Source organism: Heliangelus exortis, chromosome 5 (assembly GCF_036169615.1).
Source record: "Heliangelus exortis chromosome 5, bHelExo1.hap1, whole genome shotgun sequence".
Classification (NCBI taxonomy): domain Eukaryota; kingdom Metazoa; phylum Chordata; class Aves; order Apodiformes; family Trochilidae; genus Heliangelus; species Heliangelus exortis.
The window spans coordinates 36517118-36539024 of NC_092426.1; the positions used below are offsets into that span (position 1 = coordinate 36517118).

The window sequence follows — 21907 nt, forward strand, 5'->3', positions numbered from 1 at the left end:
TGGTCAGGTTGTTGGATTTTTTTAAATAAAGTTTCCTGGGAGAATATACAAGTAATACTGATTGTGTTTCTACTAAAAAGAAAACAAAACCTTTATTGTTGCTTTACATTTCAGGAGATTAGTGTCACCTCTCTAGCCCTGGGATTCATTAATAGCTACAGGATACTTATGGATTCTTTCCAGAAAACCACCCCATAATGCTATTATTTTTCATGATTCCTCTACTCAATTTCAAGATTTTTTTCCATCCAACATTAAATACCACAGGTTAATCCAAAGCATCCTTTTCACCTTTATAACTGGCACAATATATTTCTGGATAGAGTTAGAATTACACAGGTCACTTGCAATAAAATTAGAAAATTCTGGGAATAAATCTGATTATTTAGCAGTAAAACCAAAATGTTTTCTCCATAGGAAGATTGATTTGCCCCACCCAGTCAAAAAAATCCCCTATTCTGCAACAAAATAGGAACATTTTAACTGCAAGGAACTTGGACATGCAATATTTTCAGTTGCCAGTCCCAAAGTCTGAAATAATAAACCAGTCAGGAATCTACTTAGAACTAATTTATTTAGAACTAGCATACAGTTCTTAAATAGGTACTGCTCCATCCAGATGTGTGACAAAAGAAGTTTCATAATAAGCTTCTCTGTTTTCAGTAGGGTTTAAGCAGCTCCCCCAGAGCCATGCAGAGTTTGCAGTCAGATTTCAGTCAGCACTCAGATTTCAGCCATTATTTTGCACTGGATAAAAGGTATGAACTCAACTCCAGTGCCAAACCAGAACCTGATACAGAATATCAGCAAGCTGCATAACTTTCTCTAGTCAGCTTCTTCCAGTTAGGATGCATCATTCCAACCCTTTAAAGTTAAACCAGTAGGTGAGGGGCATAAATTTTTCCATCAAATAAATACTCAAGGCAGACAGTTTTATTTCCTTCTACTCATCTGTGCATGGTGTTTAGATCAGGTGTGTTTATGTACACAAGAAATATCAGAACAATGCAGCATGATTTACTAATCATGACCTCCAAACAGACACCACTTTACAGTAAAGAAATGGAAACCTGTATATCCTATATCCCTCCAGTTACCTTTGCATTAAAGTTCATGTGGTTAGGAAGTGTTTTAAAGCCCTCAACCCACAAGTATTAAAAAGCAGTGGGCCTCTTCATTTCTGTAACCCACAAACTAAACCCCAAACCAAATCCTATGGTTTGGATTGTACAACTGTGGTTAGCCTGCTAAAGACACAGGTCAGACAATACTCACCAAGTCCCTATTTTAGTGAAGACACTCAACTTATGAGGTATTTCAAACAGTGCAAAGTGCCCTCTCCAACTTCCCACAGCTGTGAATTCAGCTGCTTGTTCAACTGCAATAAAGAACAGTATTTTGGGTGCAGGAACTGAGCAGTTTAAAGAAAGTGAAGGCAAATGAATAGGAGGAAGTTATGTTGGCTGCTTTCTTGGAGTCAAGGTCACATTTACATAAAGCAATTAAAAAAAAAAAAAAAAAGGAAATTAATCCCAATAGAAAGGGTACTGCTTCATTTTTCCCAGCCCTTCTTATTTCAGAATAGAAGTCTCACAGATCCATGAATATGGTGGCTTGCAGCTGAAGTGACAGTGCCACTGAACAGTGACAGAATGACAGCAGGATTTAATTGTCAATTAGTTTCTTGGCCCTGATGTTGGCTTGCTCAATGCGTTCCCTGTTTGTATCAGCCTGAAAGAGAAATCAAGAGGTCATTTGCAGATTTCATGTGAAACAATTTAAAAAATTCAAACTGACACAAACTTCTGCATTGCAGTGTATTATTTTTGTAATATACAGAAGAGAAGCAACTTTTATAAGGTGGAAGTAATTTTCTTTTTTTCCTCCTAGCCAGCATATGCTGTCAATTTTGGCAGAAACAGAATTAGGTGAAACAGTTTTTAGTCTTTAGGTGACCCTCAAAACATAGAGCAGCTTGCCTCAGCAAGTCAGGAAGAATATTAACAGAACAAGGGGATAAAAATTCCCTCACTTCAAGTGTTTAAACATCTTAAAGACCTCTACAGAGCAGCACTGCTGCCTTGGACTAGAAGTAACACTCAAACCTGGAAATGACTTCTGGGCATCTAGTCAGAATTATTGTGGATCTGTGACTGTGATTTACTCAGTGCATATCCCTGGTTTTTATGCACAGTCATAACAGTACTGGTGAGAAAAACACCTAATTTTATAATTGTTTTACTGTTATAAAGCATCAAGTCAGGCACAGCATCTAAGCTGAACAAGTGTCCAAATAAAGTTCTACCAAAAGGCATGATAAGGAGCTTTGAAATAATTCCCTGATTATGCATCAGGAAGTGGGGATGAGCAGAAGGGGTAAGAAGCACAAAAAAACCTCTGCCCTCACCATAAGGAGTCAAAATTCTCAGCAGCTCTACCTGTGCCTGTTTACACCTGCACACTGCAGAGGGCTGGGAAAGGGATATTGGCAGCTCAAGCCCTTCCCTTCTGGTTCTTTCCTTCCTGCCCTTAAGGGTTGGGCAGAGGCAGGAATCTCCTATAGGAAAATGAGCACCTAACCTGTCAACACAACTTTGGAAACACATTGATCATCTATTAGATCATCTTAAGAAAAAGCCATAGCAGAAGCTTTTATTTGGCAATTACTCAGATTAGGAGTCCTGCATAACACTGCAGGCTACTAAAAGTCATCCAGTCAAGCCTATGTAGTTCACAGGTGAGTTGGAATTTATTAAAAAAAAGCCCAAAAACCAAAAAACAACCCAAAACAAAACAAAAAACCCCCCCACATCAAGCCTATTCTGAAGTTAAGCTTAATCCTGCTTTTCATTTCTTTAGATGGTACTGCCCTTGGAGATACACCCTTAACATTTTGATTTAATTTCCACACTCTTTACTACATTTAAAAACAGATGTCAGCATAACAGGATTAATTTAAATATCCTGAGACAGCTGCCAGTCTCAGAGTCAGCAATCACACTTGCATTTTTCTTGGAGTTTTGAAAAGCAGTTCTAACTTGTTTACACCCTATTTTAATAGTTAGTAAGACTTGATCTGTAAGATTTATTCAGACCACTAAAATGAAAGAGCATCAGCCCAAAAGAGGTGCTGGAAATAACCAGAAACACTACTGTTAAATACATTAATTCACACTTGAAGTTAACTTGACCATGCACTTTTCAATCCACTTTATAAGCTGTAAGGATTTCACACACAATTTTAAGCTCAGATTAAATTTTCTATTGTTCTTTAAAATGCTTGAATCCTTTTATACTTAAAATTACCTCATATCTGCAGTTTCAGAGAACAGTAAACAGTAAAAGACAATTAAGGCATCTTTTATAATAACATACAAATCTGAGATGCTGACACGGGTACAACTGATGTTTGTGTCAGACAAGGACTGTTGAGAAAATTCCATTCCTCTTGCTTTTAACCCTTCTCAGTATTTATCTTGAACTTCTCATTTTGTCTTAGTTCTGTAATTTTACAGCAATTTGTGTCCACTTCTGCTTTTTTATGCCTTTAGTAAACACTATTCATTGCAGCTTTCATTTCCTTTCTTAACCAGGTATGCCTCTAAAAGAACTTCTATTCATTTCAGAATATAGGAATTCTTAAAATATTACTAACTTCCTCATAAGTTGCCCCCTGGAGAACCCCCCAGAACATTTATATATGATCAGTCTCTTTTGGGAAGTTAATCTTTAAAGCAATAATAATAAAAAAAAAGTTATTGGCTATGACTAACTTCACATGCAGATGATATCATACCATGCCCTTTTGAACCTACAAGACCTATTATTCTGGTCTCTCCAGCCCCAATATTAACCTGTTCATGAGGCTCAGGGCAATCAGCAACCTGTGTTTTATTCACCATTCAATAATTACAGTGACTTTTTAGGAATCCCAGAGTAATCCTTCTATTGGTAAAAGCACCTACTCCCTTCCATATCCCTGCCAGCAGCAATACCCCAGTTACCCCTCCAGTTAAATATTTGATCCAATCCTTTTGATCCAATTAAGTTTAGCTGCTTTCAGAGTAAGCACTGACCTGTGCTATATTTTTAGGTCTCCTGATAACTCCAAAGCATTTGAATTTCCAGCTACATAACCAAACACTGAGATCTATGTCTTGTTCTAACCACAGCAACCTAGAGGATGGTACAATCTTAGTGTGTATTTACTGCAAATACAGGTAGATACAACAATGAGTCCATTCCTTGTAACTTCTCACTAACAACCTCTAAGCTGAGGGCAGAGAACTCACCTTTATATTTATCCGGTCTATTTGTTTATTCTGGGCATCAATCTCATTTCCCATATCCAGAGCCATGTTTTTCAAATTCCCAAGAATGTTTCCCACTTGAGCAAGATTTTCATCCATTTCATCTTCTCTGGCATCATTTGTTATCCTGTTCCAATAATTAAGACAATGTTTCCAATAAACAAAGAACTTTCATTTCCTTACCCTAAATTTACTGTAATAAATTTTTTGCTGCACAGTTATCTGACATGCAATGTATTCAAGGCAAAGTATGGTTTTCCTCTTTTAAAACCCCATGTATTGCAAGCAATCAGCTAAGCCTTAGAATTTAAAATAGCAGCTACCAGAGGAAGTTTAAGTTTGTGTTAAATATACTTTGTGACAATGAAAAACCTATTTTTTAATAGCTCCTTCAATAACTGAGCACTAAGCTCTAGAGTCCTAGCATCCAGAAACAGACTGATAATACCAACACTATGAAAAAAATGGAAATCTAAGATGAACACAGCACTCCAAGTGCAGGCTTTTGCAGTTTCCTCTCAAAGCAGCAACATTTCCTCCAAGCAGTAGTAAAAAGCTTATTATTTGGCAACTTTAGAAGGCATCTGAAAGAAGCTGACAACTGGCAGTGTAAGATTTCTGCATTTGAGATTGAGAAATATGAAGCAGCACACCTTGTAATATATCCACCACTTGGTCCTCCAGAAGTCTGAGGCTGCTGCTGATTTATTCTTCTTGGTTGCATGGATATCACATGATCTGCTGAGTTCTCTGTTCCATCTCCCCAGGTTGTTCTGTATGTCTTGCTAGCCTCAAAATTCTTTGTCCTATACCATAAAAATAAGAAATCTGAATTGCTACATCAGAAATGTGACTTCCTGACTTAACTTCTGCATTACTCTAGGATTTTCTGAAATATTCCTCATGCCTGAGAGAAACCAGATTTTGTACAAAGCCTTGTCTATACAACAGAATTTCTTCTATTGGGATAGTACAAACACAACTGAGTTACTCTAGGGACAGTTGATTAATTTGTCTTAAGATTTAATATAAGCACAGTAATTTCCTTTAAGTAATATACTTTACCAGAAGAGAGGAAGCTTACAGAAGTAACAGGAAAGCTTACACTGTTGTAAGATAAACCACTTACAACAGGAGCTAGTCTAGCATCAAGCTTAGTTACACTTCAGTGAAGAAATAAGGTTGAAGGAAAAGACTCCATCTAATACAAGTAGGCATCCTATGAAGGAAACCCACTAATCCTTACTGTTTTTTGCCAAACATATTCTGTTTCCAAGATTTTCTTTTAAAAAGATAATGTTTTTCAGGTTAACTTTGATTATGAAATAACAGGAATCGTGATCAAAGAACTCCTTCGTTTGTCAATTCAGTTGTAATAACTCAGAGTTATTATAATATTATAGAGAAATACCAACTTGACATTACACTTTTACCACAAAATTCAGAAAAAGAAAAGTACACTGACTGACACGAAGCAAATCAAGAATCACGTATCTACAAAAGCAAAAAACAAAATACAACAGAAAAATAAACAATCGAAATTGGGTTCTCATGAACCCTGAAGAACATTTTGAGAATGCTATTCTCATGCTCATCTTGTTTGCCAGCATTTTCAAGTTTAAGTGATAAACCAGACACCACAGCTACTTTTCTGCTTCATTAAAGGCCTGTGAAGGGAAATCTGTAGTGGCTTTTAGTACACTGAAATTTACAATTACAGGTAGTTAATCTCTATTTCTACAGTGCTCAGATATTTCACATTTGAGGAGGTGTGAAATTAGCTGCAATGAAGAAATATTCCACTCACTCTTGTGGCATTTAGGTACTTGAGATGGGAAATAACATTTCACAGGTCAGATTCTATGAGAAGTAATCTAGTATGAATATACACAGAAAGGAGCAACTTCTCAGTTTATGATGAAGCAGCTGCACCCACCCAGCAGAACCCTAAAGAAACCTGAACCAGACAATTCTAGCTGCCTGTGCATAGACAGGCTTAAAGACCTTTTAAAGTTTACTGAAACCAGACTGAGCATTAATTACATTTTAATCTCATTAATTCTAAAGGCACAAAAGCGGGAGAGCATTGTATGTGGCTTCTGGATTAGCAAAGTCTTTGGTGCCAGAGGTAACTGGGAGAAAATTAATCAACAAAAACAAGTGGCCAGAAAACTACTTGCACATCTGAAGTAGACATCTAGAAACAGAACTGCTGCTCAAAATAAGCACCCTTAAGAACAAATCTCATTGCCTTATTTTTTTTTAAAAGCTCTTTTTCAAATTCCTAAACATTCACTTTCCTCACATCCCATGTCTGTAAGAGGCAATTTATGCAACCTATCAAACCAGCAAGAGCTCAAGCAGTTCTTCACCACTTTCACTGCTAATACACTGTATAATAATTGACATTTTTTATTCACATCAGTATTACAACACAACACAGTAACAAGGAGACCTGCATGCAGACACCATGCACGTGCAAGCACAAATCTAACAGAAGCATCACTTCAGACAGCTGGTTAAGTGTGCATCTGCACCAGTAAGACTGACCTTGTCCTAAAATCCTCTTTCACCAGTTAAGTGAACACAGCTTCTTATCCTAGTCTTCATTTATAGAATGCAAGCATCAGTGTTAGGAGAGAATGGGAAAGAAAGAAAGAAGAAAGACCAGGAAAAAGGTAAATTGTTAGTAGTATATAGATTAGAGTACTGCTGGTATTTTTTGTTTTCACAGAGCTTTTATAAATAATCTAAGCCTAGGAGAAACGAGGAAAAAAAAACCCCAAACAAATGGTATTGACAAGTATTCTGATTTAGCTTTATGAAAAAAATTAAAAGCTTTGGAGATAACCAGTTGACAAATAACTCTGACAGAAAACCAGTTACAAGTAGATATTTGAAAAGCATTCAGTTTCTTCTTTATTGCCCTCTACTTATCTAGTAGATTTTTCAGCTCATTATGGCCCATTGTTGTACACCACTCATTCTTTTATTCCTATCTGTGTATTTGAGCAAGAGTTCACAAATTCTGAGCTTGCTTGGTGTCAATAAGCTGCTTGGCTTTGGTGAAGTAAGACTGAGAGAGTAAAAATGCTCAAAGTCCATCAGCTTGATAAAACTAATATAAACCAGTAAGCTCCCCTACCCAAAGGTCAGGACAAAACTATCTATGTTTTGAAGATACTAAAGCTTGAACACTTTCACCCTTAGAACCCACATATCTATCCTAAGTGATCCTCAAACTCTAATTCTGTTGCATAAATAGACTCAGCTACTGCAAGGAACTTTTACTTAAATTTCTGCTACCTCTCAGTGAAATGAGAAGTATTTTTTCTCATACCAAAGAGTGGTCATGCTCTTAAGCAAGAAGAAGACTATGATGACATCCAGTTCACACAAATTGTGTAAGGATAAAGCTAGCACACCTTTGAAAAACAAATACTGTTTTCCTTACAATACTGAGTTCTGATCAGTTTAGGTGTGTAGAACAATATATCAAGTGCCATACAAAACATCAGATTACCCCTTAACTCATTTGGATATAGGAGCCATAACACTGACCTTATAAATGTTCTGTGAAGCATATCTGCAAGATTTATGTCCTCACTGGTGAAAGATTAAAGCTTCAACATCTCCAACACAAACATTTTTTAAGTGCCTAGAGAACTAATATTAATTTCCTTCTCCAAAACAATTTTCTTGCTTTTTAGTGCAAAAGTACTTATGTGAAAAATAATTTTTGAAGTAAAATTCCTAGCAGACAGGCACTTACACATAGCTCTTTGCAGTCAAATTTGGTCTCATCTGTATGGATGCTGAAACTATTCTACTGAGCATAAGCTATAAGGAGATTAGGGAGCAGCTGTGCAGGACATTATACAGCAGCTATATGTACAGTGAAAAGGGCACACTATATGGTTAGATGCAAGTGAGCTTTAAATACTCTCATAATTATAAAGCATTGCACCTCTAAAAACCCAAACAATTGGCTTTCCTAGACATGCAGCATTTTTTAATGAGAGCTTTTATTAGATACCATCTCCCAGTGCAGTAGCAATTGGAAATACACTAGAACTTCAGACCCAAGTACCTGCTTAACTGACCTGTTACAAGGGCAGACACAGAGCCCACAACACTTGTTGAGCTCTGTCAGTGTCTTCTCAGCTTCCTTCATATCCTTATTTATCTGGTCCATGCCTTCTTCTATGCGATTTAGTTGTTCTAGAAGAGAAACAAGTAACCTGAATAAACACAGACTGGAAGAAGGTGGGTGATGTAAACACTTTAAAAATACAAAATTATGTCTCTTGAATCAATCTTTTTTCTTCTTTCTCTCTGCTATGTTGCAACGTTTTGTCAATTAACATATGTTTACCTCACCATATGCCTGACAGACACCTAAAAGATAAGAATGCTTATCAGGTCGTCTCCTGGTGCATGATGGAGACAATGAAGGTAGCAGGACACCCAAAAAGATTAAAAGATAAGGATGACTCATCTCCGGGAAGTCTGGAAATCTGTATGTATCAGGGACTTATGCAAAAAAGGGACACCTTTTCTTTTCCTGTATAAAAATCGCCCAAAAAGAACCGAAAAGCAGCCAGCAGCTCAGAGAAGCCAGCAGCTCAGGACACGTGGAAATCAGCTCCTGTGACTACAAACTCCAGCCAGCTCGGCGCAAAAAGGCGGGAAGCAGCTCTGAAGGCCCAAGCGGAAAGCGGCGAGGCGGCTTTCTTCTGGACCCCCCCTCTCTCGGCACTTCGGCTTCAGCTGCGGGACAGAGAAGCGGCAGGAGCGACAGACCCTACGCACCCGACCACAGCCAGAGGCCAGGGCCGGCGGACGGTGATAACATCTTAATTACTCCTTCTTTTCTCTTCTTAACGACTCTTCTCTCCAAAGTAACTAATTGTATAAATCCTAAATAAATCCTTTTAACTTGTTTAAATCATAAAGCCTGGTTATTTTTGTAAATTCACGCGTCGTCTATGAGTAGTGGCTGAATTTTCCTCGCAAACAAAATATAAATAAAAATTATTATAAAAATTATTATTATTATTATTATTATTATTATTACTACTCGGATCCTAACAGTGGGGCTAGGATATTAAGATCTCTTTCAAGTAGGAACTTACAAGTTTAAAATCTATCTTTATACTAAGTCTAATGCCTGTTTTCTTTCCTGCCTTGGGGATTTTTTTTTTTAATTTAAAAAAAGATTAACTGATACATTTTGTTTTCTGTATCAAAAATATTTTCCCTATCCTTAGAGCTGCACCTCTGTTGCTGCTTTTGGAATAAATGCAGCTACATTCATGCTATGGTGGGAAGGAATTGCTTCTGTAGCAGAAGCTATTACACTGCAACTACCATGACCTCTCAACTACTTTAAAGCCTCTCCTCAATACTAGACACATGAAAATAACCTATTAGTAAATCTCATTTTCACATAAAAAGTCTTTTAACACACCTTTAGTTTCAGCAACAACTCTGGAATGATAATTATTTTTCTTATGGAACTGATTTTTTGGTGTTAGAGAGGAAGAAGGAAGAACTCACCTCCCTGTTCATCCAGCATGGTGATAGTTTTGATGCCAACATCCTGGGACTGCAGAAGGAAATTTATTTGCAGATATAAAACCAGATTTCAATACAGCAGTGCAAAAACAGGTCTCCACAGTAAATTTGGTAAATCAACAAAACTCATAATAAAAACTGTGGCAGGAGTAATTTCTGTAGTAAAGCTATGCTAGGTTTGAAATTAGCTCCTATGCTTGGCTGATAATCTTACTTGTTACACTTAGCTTAATTAGTGGGCCTTTGGTGATTTATTTCTTTATATTACAACAGGATGATAGTTTTACAGTAATACTCAGATAGAACTATGACAATGTCAAACTAAAAAAGTAAACCTAGCTGTGCCTTGTTCTGAAAAGTAGTATTTAGTTCATTTTTTATTCCTATAACCTTCAATGGGGCTGAAAAAATCTAGTCCTGGAAACCAGAAAAATAAAGCAAAATCAAGCCTGCAAAAACATTATTGAGAATTCAGCAAAAAAGATCATCAAGAGAAAAGCCCATCACTAGTTTTAGAACCAAGCAAAAAAAAAAAAAAAAACAAAAAACAAACAGTAGTGAGGAATAAACCACAGTGCAGCTCTTTGCTGGCTTAAGTTCTAGAACCTAGGGTGCAAATTGCACCATGCTTCACTGTAAACTGGCAGCATAGAACTGTCTACCATAAGGGTTTTAGCTTCCATGAATCACCAGATTATGGTATCAAGAGAAATTATGTTGGCTCATTAGATGTTCTTCACCTTTCTGTTTGAGAGGTTCTCATTAGGCTGATTCAAATGCCTCACTGGTAACAGCAGCATCTCCATCTCCACAGCCTGGACAGTAAGTACAGGCTCTAAAGCAACCACAGCAACCAAACACTTTATTCATTGGTTTATTTTTTAGTGTTCTGATGCTGAAAAAAAAATTGTCATGTCTTTGGTACTAAAGTGTGGGCATTAGCTTTGAAAGGACAATACTGCTTTGCCTCTGGATTCTCTTATCTATGACATATCCAATTACTAGCAATATATCTTTGCTGAACAACTTAAGCTTTATTAAGTCTACCAGAGCTGACTAATAGAGAACTTCTCTTACTTGCTGCCAAGAGGATACTCTGTATTTTTTGAAATTACATTACCAAAAGTAAACTTAGTCTTTTTTTACAATAGGCATGCAAGACACAATAGTGTAGATGAACAGATTCTTCATACAATGCCACTTGGATAAACCCAAAATACAAATTTTTTTGTTTCAAGTCCTGTGCAAGGGTGGTAAGAGTTTCATCATCATACTTAATTATCCTGAAAGTTAAAACTGATAAACAGATTGTAAGAGGGGGCTATGTAGAACTACTTTTGTTTATAACCAAAAGCAGTCCCACCCTCTACTGTCCCACCCAACTGAGCTCTACTGTCCTCACAGCAAGACACTTTCACAGGGAAAGTGATCTAAAAGACAAATGGAAGATACTGTGAGAAGCAAGAGCCATAGTTGATCATCACAGAAGACCTTTTATAACTGAACTGTAGCATTGAGATTAGGCCAATTTGGTAAGGAGGGAAGCAGGCAAAGATAATCCTTCTGTGAACTGGCTTTACATAAAGGAAAAGACAATACTGAATGAAAGCAGCAACTTCTAATAATAAAATGGGTCTCAAAAAAAGTTTGTCAAGGACAAAAAAGCAATTAAGATCACTCTGTGATAATTAACATGCTGCTGTTTATACCCACATAAATCCCCAGGGAATTCAGAAGTATTTCCTTACCTCAATGGCCAAGCCAAGAATCCTCCTTGTGCTTTCCAAAGACTAGAAAGAAAATTTTAAAATGTGTGTGTTAATAGCCCATGTCAGTGTCTGAGCCTTCTTTACCAGTTCACCACAGCAAGGCACCCCAGCCTACACGTGATGTACTACAACACAGTTATAGTGGCAGCATACTAGAGTTTGGTTTTTTCTTTAGTAGCTAGTAAACCTTTGGTTTTGAATATTTGCTAGTACTCTGCTTATCCTATTGAAAAGTGAGCATAAAAGAAAAAATAGTCAAATTATTTTTAAATAAACTGTCAACATGATTAAGAATAGCACAAATACCTAGCCTGCATTGTCTCAGTAGTCAGGACCAGGGGGTCAGCACTCAGTCAATTAGGTGGCTTTACAATTGAGAAGTTTTAATTAATTCTTAGGTTTTGGAGTAGTCTTTGCTCCAGTATTTACTAAGAGAAGTGAAAGTTCTAAAAAGGACACTACTGAACGTTTCTAAGATACTATCATCTGGACAGATCTGTACTGTGATCCCAAATGGCTTCCCATACTACTTACCTCATCAGTGACCTGGTGGGCCCTCAGCTGAATTTCTTCAGCTGACAGTTCAGCCATGATGAGAAATTATCACTTGGTGAGTACTCACGTTGAAAACAATCTTCCTCCTACACCATGACATAAAAGTCAGAATTAGCCTTTTATCAGTATTTTGAGCTGTAACTAGAAGACAGTTCAAAGAACATAAACCTACACATTTCATTCTGCATGGTACACCAATAGGTTAGGACTACAAAGTAATAAAAGGATTACTCAGCTACTACAGAACTGAGCAGGTAAGAGAAATGCAAGAGTATGTGAAATAGTTTCCTCTCCAAGACTTGGATTCCTAAACACTTTTGGAAATTTTTATCTATTGCTAGTGTAAGGAAAAAATCAGGAAATGAAGTTTTACAATAAAAAAATTAAACAATTCACTGAGGCATTTAAGTTATTAGCATAAGCTTTAAATGTTCTTCCCCTTGCCTTTGAGGTATTTCAACAAGAAGGGGAAGTACTTTCACAGTATGAGCATCACCTAAAATTATTCCAGGAACACTCTAGAAAAATTTGTTCTTTTGGTGTGGTGAATCCCTCAAATGCAAAAAAGGATCTGCAACAGTTTTAAATGGTATGTCTACAACTCTAGCACAGGTTTTCAAATCCACCTGTCAAAATAAAGACAAGATCTAGATTTTCATAACTTAAGTCTCAACAAAGTAGTCTACTATAATCAGGAGGTATAATTTTGCCTGAAGATATAAGAGGAAAAAGACAGACCATCAGTAACTGTATTCTTACCAAACAGTTTTTTCAGAGCTACAAATCTGCATTTTTGTTGGAAGTATGTTAATAAAGCCAGCTCTCTAACAATGTGAAAACAAGAGCTCTCAGGATACACAAGAATTTAATGAAATAGCACATAAGATGTATAATAAGAGGATTTTTAAAAATTATTTTCCCCCTTAACTTTAGATTATTAATCCTTGCTCTTTCACATAAGTAGCTTCCAATTAATTTCATGTTATTCACTGAGATCACCCCAAACATCCTGCTTGACTAACAGAATACATTCCTTTTTCCCCTACAAAACAATACTTAAGAAGACATAACATTAGTAGCCACAAAGAAGGGCAAATTCATGCAGATTCACTCAGCTAAAAATGGATTATGTTCTTTGCAGCTCTTTGCAGGATGTGTGCATACTCTGAGGGTGAACTGAGATCAAGACACTTAATCCCTTATAGCTGAAGTACTTCAGAATTTTCAAAGTATTTCAGCAAGCCTGGTCTTTGGCACCTAACATAGGTATTCAGCCTAAACCTATGGCTTTAAGATGCTTTTCTGAGTAGCTGTTAAAACAACTTGGCTTTTGCCATAATTATAAAAATCAGGCACTCTCACATGGGGCCTCAACCAGGCAAACTGAACTACTGCAACCTGAACTATATAATCAGTGACTTATCTTTAAAATCACAGGCTTAGGCTCCTTTGGTGGGGCTTATTCAGGGCAGCTCTGCACCAGCTTTGATTCTGGCAATGTCATTCAAGCTGGCTTGAATAGCCAAGGACCAGAAGAACAGGACCAGGGAGGAAGCACAGGAAAATTACACCAAGTTGGTGCTTTGAGTGAAGGTCTCACATGTCCTTCATATTCAGAAACAGGATGAAATTTCCCTTATATACTTGCACTGAGCAAGCAACATCTGGATTACTTCAGTCGTTGCAGGCTTGATTGGCCTTTCCCTGCTTTGGGTGCCACAGAGTCAGGTACTTCTGCAGCTTGGGAGCCATAAAACACATTACATTTTGAGCAGTGAAATGGATATTATATCCCCACCCTCTAAGTACAACAGCTTCCCAATAATCCCATCGTAATTGCAGAACAAGACTGGAAATAAAACTGTATTCCAAAAGTGACCTGGAAATTTCTTTTTCATTAGCCCTGGTGTCCTGCTTCCCTTTGCAGCTGGGGGTTCAGGAATTCACATACCAGCACAGACACAGCTGCTGGACATATGATGTAACCTTAGCTTAGAAGCTGTATTTGAGTTACCCAAGAGACATAGTGCAGCCAACACTACACAATACAGCAACACATTCTTTGCTTTGGAGGCAAGGTCCTGACAAAAATACTCTGAAACATGCACAACAAATGTTTATAAAATCATAGAATCATAGAATTGGCTGAGTTGGAAGGGACCTCAGAGATCATCAAGTCCAACCCTTGATCCACTCCCGCTGCAGTTCCCAGCCCATGGCACTGAGTGCCACATCCAGGCTCTTTTGAAATATCTCCAGGGATGGAGAATCCACTACTTTCCTGGGCAGCCCATTCCAATGTCTGATCACCCTCTCAGTAAAGAAATTCTTTCTAATGTCCAACCTAAACCTCCCCTGGCACAACTTGAGACCTCTTGTGCCCTCTTGTCTTGCTGAGAGTTGCCTGGGAAAGAGCCCAACCCCCCCTGGCTCCAACCTCCTTTCAGGGAGTTGTAGAGAGTGATGAGGTCTCCCCTGAGCCTCCTCTTCTCCAGCCTCAACACCCCCAGCTGCCTCAGCCCTTCCTCACAGGACTTGTGCTGGATCCCTTCCCAGCCTCCTTGCTCTTCTCTGGACCTGCTCCAGCACCTCAATCTCCTTCCTGAGCTGAGGGGCCCAGAACTGGACCCAGGACTCGAGGTGAACAAGTCTTTGATGAACAGATGTCTGCAATACTTTATACTTACCAAACTGACTTAATACTTTATACAACCAAAAAGCATCCAAATTCTGAAGAGTGTACATTTTAGCAGGCCAGATAGTGAGTTTTGTGGTTTAAACCATACTGCCAAAATGTTGCCCTGTGCTACTAGAACCCCAAGTTCAAGCAGAAGCCACTGAGAAACAAACCAGCAGTGAAATGGAAAAAGGGGGGAGAAGCAGACACCAGTCAGCATTTCCAGCTGGTGGTACAGTTTGAAAAGTAACATATTACTGGGATTTGACAGTCATGAATTAACCTCAGGACTGAAGCTCACGTACACTGTACCAGTTGTCAGCCTGGGCTTGACAACTGTGATATTAATAAAACCTTATGAAAGATAATACAATTTTGAAATCTAATAGTAATTACATTAAGAGACAGCAATTCCATGAAGAGCTACTTCATGTATTATGCTGTCAGACTATTCCCCCTTTTTCATACTATGTTAGCCTACAGATGAATTAGTGATCCATTATTTGACACAAATCAGAAGTGAGACATGAAACCAGAAAGTGTCTGAAGTTGTGTCTGACACCAGACAAAGGCTTGAAAACACAAGCACTTGCCACTGAATCTGAACAGCTGACAGGCAAGTTTTTGGTTTCCCCTACCTTGCTCACAGCTTCCTGAGGAACTCAGCTGTCAGACAGCAAAAAGTTCTATGGAAATTCACAGCATTCCTCCCACTTTCCCCCTAAATGGGTGATATTTGGTCTTGAAGCTGTTTATGAATTGACCTAACACTGAAGTAATTCAACTGCAAGACATGAAGGAAAAAACCCTTTCACATAGCAGATGACCATAAGAAACAGCAAAAGTCACTTCCAAAACTGAGGCATGTGTGTGTTTGTTTTCTTATGCTCATATTGGGACACCTGGAGTGTTTTGACTCTTATGAGATGGAAGTGTAGTGTCAAGTGATAGCTCATGTTCAACCTAAAATTGCTAAGATAACTGAGCTAGGTGGGAGAAAGCTAAATAAAATCATTAAGAACACATGATTAAAAGTGAAAACTTTTTCATGACATACAGTAAGATACACTTGCTAGTCTTTTCTGATTGTTTCTTGAGGTCTCATGTCACTGAAAACAGTGACAGAACTTTTCTTTCTCCGGACCTCCCAGCAAATCTTACTCATCTTCAGTGTTCAGCCACTGCCATCACAGCTATGTAAAACAAGACAGCATTCCCTCCTCACAACATGCTTAAGAAAACCTATGTTTTAATTGGATTGATTGTAATGTTTAAAGCTGAATATGCAAAATGGATGCATTAGAGTCCCAAAAGCTGTAGTTTTACTCCTGTTAGTTTCTACAGCCGAGTTGGCCAGCATTGCTTTTGTACACACACATACACACAAAAAAAAGCTGCACAGTTGTAACATCCAAAAAAGCACACAGAAGTACTTGAAAAGAAACAAAACCTTTCCAGAAAGGGCCATTTCCAAAGATGGGGATACACACTTGATACCCACATGACTAATTTGAATAGATGGAACATAGGTGCCTTTATTTCAAGGCATCTCTAAAGATGGTAAAGCACCCAAGATAAGGCCACTTGTATTGAAATAGTTCAGCTATTCCAACAGAACACAGTAAGCATAGATAAAGAAAGGATAGTAATTCCCATATTTTTCTGCCTAGGAATCATAGAGCATCCACTGAGGTATCCAGCTCTTAAGTTATGGCATATGACAAGATGTTATTGAGGAGACTTAAAGGTCTTGAATATATAAAAAAAAGGATATTCATGGGGAAATATTTGGTTTGGCTAAACTGTTCCCAATATGTTTTTATTATAATGTAAGATTTGCTAAGGCAAGAATTTGTTTTAATATCACCACTCAATGCCTACTTTATTTGCTTTCCCTCTCCTTTTTAAAAATCCTATCCAGAAAGTAACCAAAGAAAAAGACACCTTACAAACATATTCATAGTTATATTACAACATTCTGCTATTTGAGTTTATTTTCTTTCTAGTGGTTTGAAACAAGAAACTAATGTGCCTAAATATAAAGTATAACTCCTTTAAAGGAGGATGTAATGTCAGCTGTATTTACTTTTTGCTATCAAAAAGCACTCTGCAGTATTTACTCAGTTACCTGACTGCAAGGATTGAAGTTAAACACATTCCAGTGCAATTGCTCCTCTAGCCCTTGCATAGAAAAACCTGACACCTTCAAACTATGCAGAAAACTTTTCTGCCAGGAAACTTAGACTACAACACATTCACCAACTCTAACTGTCTTATAAAAAAGAACCTGTATTTTATGCCATGTTTGATTTTGGCAGTTGTGGGGGCAGAAAGAGTTCCCTGAAATCCTGATCTGAATCACAAACTTTAGGCAAGATGTTCTCTCTTCACAAGACTGCTCATTGTGCTAAGCCATCCTATAAGCTCACTATTATAGTGTATATTAAAATTAGGATGTTCCAGTCCAAGTGAATTGAGGATGGATTAAACTTGCTAGTTCTATGCCTTGGACAAAAGGAACAATGAGATAAAAGAAATAAATTTATGTCTACAGACTTTTTCTCCACTCACTAGGACGTCCAAAAGGCTCCAAAAAGCCTGAAAAAGCCTTCAAATTCAGTCTCCTTTGTGAAGCTGTTAAGTTGGAGAACACTGAGGAAAATACACAGCAAATGTGATTTTACAGAACTATTTAAAGCCTCAAGGTATTTCCTGCAAGAGAATAAGGGACACAACAGGCATTTTGTGGCTGATTTTATCATAGGCCAGACACACTGAAAGCTTTATTGCCCTGAGATCTTAGTATGTTCAATCAGCACATCCATATGGCAGCTCCAGCACTTCAGTACTTTCTTTGTCTAATTTGGAAGAACTGAAAGGTGACACAGCCTGCCATGAGCTACAGCTATGTCTGTATTAGCAGCAGGGTGATCCCATGAGAGTACTGCACAGATTTTCATTTGGGTAAAGTGCTGCTCACATTACCACATTTCAGGTGGATCAGTCACTTAATGAGTCCTGCCCCAACCCCAAGCACTGAACTGGGAGCTACCACCTGCCCAGCTCTAACTTTAAGACTGAGTGAAATAGGAGCAAATGCAGTAAAATACTGACAGTGCCCTACTGTCTGCACGTGTGAGTCTCCCAGTTTAAATTATCTGCTTGTGATCAGAAAGCTAAGACAATATCATTTTATACAGCTCTCAGATTCCCAGAAAACAGGCACATTAAAAACTTCAGGGGAAAAGTGAAGCATTTGAATTGACAAAGGCTGGAGATCAAAGCTCTGCTTTATGCAGCCAGGAACAGTGCATTCATCTTTGCTACCCATCTCAGAGCATACAGTAAGAAAATGAACATGAAATCTTCCTTTGTTGACTCTGAGTTTTTTCTTTTTCATTCAGAATTATTTGTAAACTTCATGCCATTTATGCCCACACAGTTTCCAACACAAACAAGTTTCAAAAGCCATTACAACAGTGAGGCTGCATAGACTTTTCAAGGTTTTTTCAATTCCAATAATATTCTGAGGCTTAGAAGATACTTCCAAGGTAATGAAAGCTATAGTAGGCAATTTACATGCTTCACATTTACATATTCAGTCAGCTGAACATGCTTTTCTAAGGCAAAGAAAAGAATAAAATTTGTTTCCTTGTTTTAAGACATGGTATATTCAGGCTGTGTAATCCAAAGCACTCAAAACTCATACAAATTTAAACCAACTACAGGTCACCACAAAGTCTAATAAAGTGCTTGCTCAGCTGCAATTACAGTCTGCATCTGGAAAAAACTGTAGGCAAGGAGAGGTTGTCAAAATGACAACTTTTCTGAAATCAGAGAGGTCTGATTGAACCAGACCAATAAATTGTTCTTGGTTGCACTTTCACAATACCATCTTAAATAATAGTAAGAATCTGTTCTGGATCTCTGACATGCAGTTCTGTGCCTCTGACAGACTGGATGCCTTTCAGAAACCAGTCATGCATCCATCATGTTTGCTAAATATTTTAAAATAATTCCTTACATTCTCTATCATGTTATGCTTCCAATTAAGATAAAAACTTTTCTTCTTTCTTCAATGATAACTAAACTTGACATGATCTCTTTAATGCCAAACCCATAAGGCTTATTAAGTTTGCCTTCTAGACTAATTTATTTCTCTCTCTCTCAAAAGAGCTAATTCCAAGCTGTGCATGAAAACTACAATTCCTACAAAGTGTTAGCAGCTGACTGATGGTGACACCCAGGGATGTCCCACACCACTTACCTAATGCTGATTACAAATGGGGAGCTGTGCTGAGGGTGGGGAGTTCCCTTTCCTGGGGCTCCTCCCTCCTGGCCTGCTGCTCCCAAGGACCAAGTTCACACACTTTATCCTAGGGTTTGTATTAGTTTTGTTATTTCCTTGAATTAACAATGTTAATGTTTCAACCCAAAGGGCTTCTCTCCTCTTCCAGATTCCACTTCTTGACTGGGGAGTGGTCATCGGGTAAGAGAGAACTTCAGTGAAGTTCCAGATATGGAGCTAAATGAAGACAGCAAAACCCCATCCTTATGCCTTCATGTTGTCTTCCTCTTCAAATCCAGTGAAAGTTTTGGGTAATTGGAACTAAATGTAGCAGAGTTGAGTGGAAAACGTTCATACATATTTGTCCAAGTTACTCTTTTTTTATAGAGATATCAAAGAATACCTTTTGTATTTCCAAATAACTATATTTGACTACCTCTTCATTTCAGACAAATCATAAAGTATTGTAATCTACTACTAAGAATACCAAAGTGTTAAACCTTAAAACCCAACGACTCCTACTTCACTAGTTCTTTGCTTGGATGTTTCATATACATACCAGGGAAAAAGCTTTAAATAAGAGCTACAAACCAATACATAGAATCAAAGAATCTATTGAGCTGGAAGTCACCCATCACAATCAAGTCCAACTCCTGTTTTCTGTACATTTAGAAGTATGATTGAAAAATGCAACCTATGCCTCCTTTTGGGCAATCTTACCAATCTTATTAGGTAGGAACCAGGTATTGACACAACCCCACTGTTGCACCAACTGTCTGAAAGCCAGTCTTACAAGCCATACTTTTAGCCATCAGCAAATTGGTACAGCCTCAGGGGATCATTGATGCTCACTCAGTTCCTTGTAAAGCAAGGTGTTTACCTTCCCCCAAAGACAAAAGAGATCACAGAAGCAACACTTTTAGAAAAATGTGATGTTAATTATGACAAGCTTTCTTACAAAGCTGAAAAGTTCAGACAGTTTTCACACTAGATGGCTTTTGTATTGAGGGTTTGTTGTTTCGTGTTTTTTTCTTTAAAATTTTTTATATATAACAAATGTAGGAGGAGGATTTTTTTTTAAGCTCTTCCTTAACACAGTTATTCTGCTTGTTAAATCAGCTGAAACTTAGCACAGCTAATGCAGAGTGGTACAAGGATCAGAACCAGAATGTACTCCTCCATAGGATCATGCCTACAAGATAAATGATTAAAGCATCTGTGACCCTGGGGGAAGAGGCCAGGACTCACTAACAAGACACTACTCTGCATGCTTCCTGCTTTCTCTTATCAGCTTCCTAAACACCCTGCACAGAGGAGATAAAACAAAGAATAGGCATTAGCAACACCACCTCCTCTGTGCAGGGTGTTTAGTTCTATATTCGTCTCAACAATTCGTTTTTGTCCCTGGAAAAGCCTTGTGATACCTCCTCCAAATCAGTTACTGGCCAACACAAATTAACAACCAGCCCTAGATCCACATGCAGACATGAACAGATTCCACTTCTTCTAATGAAGCACACAAGCTGTGCTAAGCTACTTAAAAACTACAGAACAGGGGAGTTTAGGTATAAAGATCTGTTCCCAGCTTGGCAGTGAGCAGGTAATTGCTGAAGCCAATGAATCCATCCAGTGATATCACAAGAGGCTTTGCTTTTGTCCCTAAACACCGTCCTACAGAGCCAAACACCTTCCCGCAGCACAAAACCAGGTTTGCTCATGAAGTAAAGCAACACGGAGCTGCTCACAGTTCTGCCCACTGAGCACCAGCTCTGCCATTTTAAAGAAGGGAAAAAGAGGAAGGTAAACGGTTCAGAGAAGTTGCGTCAAGGAATTTCCAATGTTTCTTTAGCTTATTCGCTGTCACATCACATTTGTTGATTTGATAACCTTCGTTGGGTGCAAGAAATAAAAGTGGGGAAAAAAAAAAAAAAAAAAAAAAAAGTAGAAAACTAAGCTGACTCTTCCTTAGCTTCCCAGAAAGCATGGAGACATACAGTTCAAAGAAACACAAAAGCAGAGGTTACTTCTGATGTACAGCACCTCACGCAGAAAGAGGAGCGCATTCCCTTGTATCCTACTACCCGGCGAGTTCACAGCTCTGACCAGGTAAGTAAAAAAATCCCTGGAAAGGGTAGTGCCGCCCCTCGGAGGCGAGGCCTCCCAAGCACCCAGGGGGACAGGCACAGCCCGCGGCTTCGGCGGGGACTCGCAAGGACCTCCCGGTCCCGCACCAGGCCGCGTCCCGGCCCCCTCGCTGACCGCCGGGCCCAGAAACCAAGGCGGGGCAGCACCCGCTGGGACAGCGCGGCCCGGCCCGGCCCGCGGAGGCCCCCGCCGGCCGCAGCGAACCCGAGCCGGTCCCACACGGGGCGCTACGCGGCAGGGAAGTGGCCACGGACCGGATCCGCCACGCCCCGAGAGCACGGAGCCGGCAAGCCCAAGCCGCCCAACACCTACCGGCACCACCGCCGCCGCTCCCTCACGCCCCGCAGCCTCCGACGCTTCTGCTACTGCTGCCACCGGTGAGTTGAGTTGAGCGGAGCCGGCCCTTTACGAGCCCATGTCCCGCCTGTCCCCGGTGATGAGCGCCCACCCGTGTGTGAGTCACCGCCCGGCCCGCGGAAGTGGGAACCGGTACCGCCCAGCGGAGGCGGTGCCGGGCGCCACTCACGGCATGGCGGGAGGCAGCGGGCGGGTGGTGGGGACACGGGTCTTGGCGCGCATCCGGGGT

General features: G+C 39.1%; 1 protein-coding gene across 4 annotated transcripts; it reads right to left on the reverse strand.

The window, feature by feature from the left end:
- Positions 1-915: 915 nt before the first annotated feature.
- Positions 916-21790, reverse strand: SNAP23 (synaptosome associated protein 23). 4 transcript variants are annotated; one of them, XM_071744642.1, is made up of 8 exons: positions 21634-21790; positions 12191-12294; positions 11636-11677; positions 9870-9918; positions 8414-8531; positions 4964-5116; positions 4293-4437; positions 916-1731 (listed from the first exon to the last, which is right to left on the reverse strand). In XM_071744642.1, the coding sequence occupies exons 2-8, from the start codon at positions 12245-12247 to the stop codon at positions 1666-1668; spliced, it is 630 nt and encodes a 209-aa protein (XP_071600743.1). In that variant the 5' UTR covers positions 12248-12294; positions 21634-21790; the 3' UTR covers positions 916-1665. The 4 variants fall into 4 exon arrangements, with proteins under 4 accessions (XP_071600743.1, XP_071600744.1, XP_071600746.1 ...); XM_071744643.1 differs by having other exon boundaries at positions 12191-12297; XM_071744645.1 differs by having other exon boundaries at positions 21628-21790.
- Positions 21791-21907: the final 117 nt, after the last annotated feature.